This window comes from Thalia democratica, chromosome 2, assembly GCF_965202585.1.
Source record: "Thalia democratica chromosome 2, ktThaDemo2.hap1.1, whole genome shotgun sequence".
Taxonomy (NCBI): Eukaryota; Metazoa; Chordata; class Thaliacea; order Salpida; family Salpidae; genus Thalia; species Thalia democratica.
Window position 1 is genome coordinate 81,558,548 of NC_139166.1, and position 5,922 is coordinate 81,564,469.

Genomic DNA, 5,922 nt, shown 5'->3' on the forward strand with positions numbered 1-5,922 from the left:
ATGTAGTTTATATGCAGAAGTTTCTGCAACAATTAATTGATTGTTTTCAATATAAACTTACAACATTACATCAAGATTTATTAGGCCCTTAACAACTATATGTGGCCTAAAAATAATGTCTACTTTTGTTAATCTATCACCAGTTAAACACAATACTAATGAAGACCTAAATTTAGAATAACAATAATTTTTCTAAATGAGTTATAAAAGATGTTAATTCATAATAACTAGCTTAAAGTAAATTTTATGACCCACTAAGTTTTGCAATCTTACTTTTTTTCTTTTTAATTAAGAGTTTTATTCTTAAAGTGCCATTTTCATTTAAGCCACTTTTAAATGATCATTTGTAGTTTGCTACTTGAGCTGAACACAGGCCAGTAAAATCTTATTGTAAAGCAGATTTTTGTATGTTTTATTTAAAAATTACACTTAAATAGACTAAAGACCTTGATATACTGCGAAAAGACATTTTAAACACTAACGAAGAAAGGAAGTTGTTGCTTCGTCGGTTAGAAGAAGAAGACCAGGTTAACATTTTTAAAAACTTTGCAAGAAGTAAAGCAATTAAGTTCTTTATTTTGCTGCATCACATAAAGTTTTACAATCCGCAAAAAGAAGATAAATCGTTCAAGAACAAAATTGAAGAGATCAGGCTAGATGTTGACCGACAAGTTGAAGAAATGAATGATTTAATTGCAGCGAAAAAGAAAGAACTCGTAAAAGGACTTTCTCCTGTAAGAATTCAACAATTTTTGCAGTTCGAAGCTGATGAGTCTCACGTAGGAGATCAGTGTCAAGTGTGTCTAGAAGAAGTCGAAGTTGGAAGATTGATGAAGCAACTAGACTGCGGAGGCCATCATGTATTTTGCTGTGATTGCATTGATACATGGTTCGCTGATCACAACACTTGTCCTATCTGCAGACATGTTTTTATTTGATTATTAGGCAAATTAATGTTTTAATAATGAATTAGTATATCAAATACTTTTAGTCTTTTATTATAAGTATTTTTGGTTTTGTTAAGAGCTTATTTAAAAGTGTTAATTATAGCCTTCGCAAATGCTGTAGTATATTAAAATTTTGGTTCTAGTTTAACTCCTTCTTATTTAACTATACATTAAAATTAATTTAATCAGTTCTAACTGACTTATTAAATCCATGGACACACTTTTATTTCCCATCCGATCAATAATAAAGAATATCAATTATAGTTCCAATTGATCACCACTAGTATTATTTCCAGTTACAAAACCAAATTAACCCGCTTATATCAGATTTGAAATCGCACAACTGTGTTCAGTTCATATGATGAGTATAATCTATAGGTCAATTGCAATATATCGTAAATTTAAAAGTTATATACTAAGTCTATCATAAAAACATTATATATATATAAATATACACGATGATTGAGATAGGTAAAACTTACATTTTTGCTTTTTAATTCTTGCTCGAAGTTATTAACCTCTTTTTAGTTGTATATTATTTAGAGTTAGTTTAGTTTGTTTTGATTAAAAAATGTAGAGCTGTTATCAAAAACGTGTTTTGTCAACTATATAACTATTCAAAACTACTAAAGCTTATTTTTAGGAGACTACTTTTAGTTTTTCTAGTTTAAAATTTTCTCAGCTACTAAATTTAAAAGTTTAAACTTAGCTTCACAATAAGTGATTTCTTATACAATCAAAAAAAAGTTGAAATAAAAATTTAGCGTCTTATTGTACTAAAGTGGCTATCCCTAGATTTTATGTTCCATTAAATCAAAAGCAATTAAATCTTTACTTATAATGAATAACTAATATACGCTTTCCAAACATAAATTTTATTTGATGTTTTTAAAATTTAAACTATTTTTGAGAGTTTTACTTAACGTTTGAGCCCCATTATTTAAAAAAAAGAGCTCATTCAAACAACTTTTAGTCATTTATTAAAAATAAAAGGTTTAAATTCGAAATGAAATTAAGTTAAACTTTAAATGCTTAAAATTCCGCAAAATATATTATATAGTCTTTTTTAATTCAGAACTTTTTATTTTAAACAAATGTACTTACTTCTTTAGAAAATAAATCAGAAATGATAATTTTACTACTAACGTGTATTTTTACAGTGTAAGTTAGCTTTGTTTTAAACCATACTCAAACTTTCATTTTCGTTCAGTAGTTTTCTAGAAAATGGTCTAGTTTAAAAGCCTTGATGTTTTCTTAGTCCGGTAGAACTACAAAAACAATTTATTCTTAACAAACTTTAAATGTGTTTTAAAATTATCATATTACCAGATAGTAAAAAAAAAGTTTTTTTAATTAAAAAAGCTTAATTAACGTTAAAAAAAACATAAAATAGTACTAAACTAATTGTAAAACCGCTTAAGTAATAATAATTTTATTTGACAGAATAGAATAAACAAAAAGTTAAATGAGTTTTGTGAAATTTAAAACTTTAATTTGTTTATGAGTCCGAATCACGAATTTTTTTTTTGCTAGAAAATTACTATGCTTTTAAACAAGAATAAAACAAAAAACATTTTAGGTATATTATTTTATTTGGGTCATCTTCACTGCATTAATTTTATCAATATTTATCTAAATACACAAAACTTTTATTACTCATGTTAATCTTCCTAAATGATTTCTTCATTTCTTAACTAAGGATTTTGTAACCAAAAGTGGTTCCATACACTTATTTTATTGAGCCTTTCAAAGCGGTCTTTATGCAGCGCTTCATCCAAAAAGAACCTCAACTGCAACGACAAGTCTCCGCAATAAACTTGTTTCTTTTTCATAATCTCCATGGGATTTCTAAAAGCCTTGTTGCCTTGCACCATCATGTAAAGAACCAGATTTGCGCCCCAAAAGTCCAACTGTTCACCACTGTAGCGCTTAGTGTTGAAATACTCCGGTGGATAGTACAACATTGTTCCCTTGAAATCTTCAAAGTCAGCATTCTAGAAAGCATCAAGTTTTTTTAGTTTTATAGAAGTAACTCAAAGGTGCAATTTATTATCTGAGGTAAAAAAAAGTTTTATTTGTACAACAAAGCTGATAAAAGGTATTTTTTTTTCTTTATTCAGAATTTTATTTATCATTACAACACAATACGAAAACATAAGTAGTGTAACTAGCATAATACTTAGCATTAAGTTAGAGTTATTTAATAATGAACTGCAATTTGTGTATAACCTACCTGTTTATAAACTGCGCAGCCGAAGTCAATGAGTTTTATATTTAAGTTTCGTGGATTAATCAGGATATTTTCCGGCTTGACATCGCGATGAACAACTCCGTTTGAGTGAATCACTTCCAAAGTATTCAGTAAATGTTATTTATTCAAATGTAACATCTTTATTAAAAATAAATATTTAATTTATTAAAATTTGTAAAAAAAATAACAGCTAATATAAATATTTATAGTATACCTATATCTATACATCTATTACTGAAAAAACATTTAAATAGTTTTAGTAACACATGTTAACAAAGAAAATACTTACATCAACGTAAATCTTTTTAGCGTTTTTTTCTGACAGAGCCCCTTTTTCGTGGATAAATTGCTTCATAGTAATAAAGCCCTTCGGTTTTTCCATCACGATCAAAAAACACTTTTCATATTGAAACCACTCGAATACCTTAACAACACCTTTAAAAATATAATGATAACTAGTTTAGATTGCTTAAAACCGTTTGAAAAATTAAAATTTGAATAAAAAAAAACCGGTGTATTACAACTATTAACTAACAAATGTTATTGTTTTTTTTTAAGTAGTCTAATTATTAAAAGACTTAAAATAACAAAACAAACCTGGATAATCTTTATTTGCCGTTGCCTTGCAATAATAAACCAACTCTTCTGGTAGATTTTGTCCACAGCAAACACTTTCTTTGTAAGATACCGCGTTTAAATATTTCACTGCTACTTCAAATCCAGTGGTGCGATTTTTAGCTAAAATAGTTACTATTCTAGAATATGTTTTTATTAAATTAAATATTTTGGTTTTGCTTGTTAAATATATATAGTTGTATAGCCATAACTTTGGACCAAAGTTTAAATTAATCTTTTATAAACTTATTTGTTTTAAAAAGTTGTTAAATGTTATAGATAAAACCAATATAAGACTAACCTGTGTATACACTACCCTGGCCACCTTGACCTAACTTGGGGCCCATCAGATATTTATATTCAAACTCGTATCCGTATTTCGAAGAAATGAACCTATTGCTTTCATTCAACAGTTTACTAATTTTATTTGCTTGCCCACCTAGGTTTAATTTCCTCTCGTTAGTTTGAATGGTTTTGTTGTATTTCGGACCTCTTTTCAACATTTCAGCGAAAGTAGGTTTACAAGGTCTCTTTTGTTGGTTAGGACTCCCAAACAGACATGATGTTTTATCTTGCTTGTTGTAGTTGGTGGAAAATTTTTGTGCGTGCATTTTTTCATTTGTAATTATTTTATTAAAAATTAATGCTAAAAAGTTGAAAATTTTTTAATGATTTTTATATTTTGATTACTTCTGATTAAAGTAAAATTTATATTTATGTATAAATTAATATTGATATAAAAACAAAAAGTAAAGCAATCTTTTAATAAATTTCAAAGTAACTTTTCACTAAAGTAATCAAAACTTTTCTATAAATCTATAGCGTTCTAACTTTAAATCTAACAAAAACTTATACTTAGTTTGTTAAAAAGCATATTTAGCTTTAACATTTAGACTTTCAATCATAGTTTTTTAGCTATAACTTAATCAATAGAATAGTATCTGATTTAACATAGTTTTAGATTAGTTCTGATTAAGTGTAGTAAGTACTTGTAATTAGTGGATTAACAAAAAGTACTTACTAAAACTAACTTTACATTAACTTATTGTATTAATTTTATAAAACATCATGCCAAGCCTGAGATCTTCTCGTAGTTATGTTCTAAAAGTCTAAATTAGTTTAAACACTGAAAACTAAGCTTAAAAAATGAAAGTATTATAAGAAAAGAAATTTAAGTAAATAGTTTATTTACTTACTAATAAAATAAAAATGCTTAAAAAATTATTATAAAGTTTATTATATATCAAGTTTAACCAGGATTTGCAAAGCTTTTTTTTGAAATCAACTGAACTTAAAAGTCACTACTTTAACTATAATTTTTTCGTTTGATTCAAAAGTAAATATATACCAGGAATTTTAGTTTAATTAAAAAGTAGCAATATGAATAAGTTTTCCAACTTATGTAAATAATTTTATTTAAAAATAGATTAGTTCTCAAGAAATTTAACTTAACTAGGGACACTTTTCAAGTTTCTTAAATTTACTACAACAAGTAAAATTACGATAATTGCGTGTTTATGCAGAAATGGTATATCTTTAAGGCGAAATACTCATACAATTCTTTATAAATTGAGGTAAAGTAAGATAAAAAGCAGTCTATATTTATAAGTCTATATTTATTATTCAAATTAAAAAAACTGAGTAAATAAATATTTTCTGACATGTTTAGTAATTTTCTAAAACTAAAAAGCTATATGAAACGATTCACAGGGAATTGTTATTAAGTTAGAAAAAGAGCAATAAAAAAAAAAATTATGAAACATCTGGTGTGTTTTTAAAGTAATTATTTTAAATGTTATTTATATAAATGTTTATTTAAATGTTACGTTTGTTTTAAGGTTAAAATTAATATCATTATTGATAATCAAGGCAAAAAATTTTTCATAATTTTAAGTTTTATTATGAATCAATTTAGCAGGAAAGAACAAGTTTTCAGATAAAAATTTAAGTCATTTGTCAAAATTAAAACAGTTAATTAAAATAAAGGCTTTACCTTTTATGATGACAAAATATCAATTAGAAAACAATTCTTTCACTTTTCCTGACGATTAAAATAGAGTTTGTTAAACTTATTTCTCTGGCTACAAGAAAACTAGAAAATATTAAATT

The 5,922-nt window shown here is 25.9% G+C and overlaps 1 protein-coding gene across 1 annotated transcript; it reads right to left on the bottom strand.

Moving 5' to 3' along the window:
• Nucleotides 1-2,641: 2,641 nt before the first annotated feature.
• Nucleotides 2,642-4,424, bottom strand: LOC145829017 (serine/threonine-protein kinase pim-1-like). Its single transcript, XM_082936757.1, has 4 exons — nucleotides 4,115-4,424; nucleotides 3,796-3,936; nucleotides 3,488-3,633; nucleotides 2,642-2,941 (listed from the first exon to the last, which is right to left on the bottom strand). The coding sequence occupies exons 1-4, from the start codon at nucleotides 4,422-4,424 to the stop codon at nucleotides 2,642-2,644; spliced, it is 897 nt and encodes a 298-aa protein (XP_082792883.1).
• Nucleotides 4,425-5,922: the final 1,498 nt, after the last annotated feature.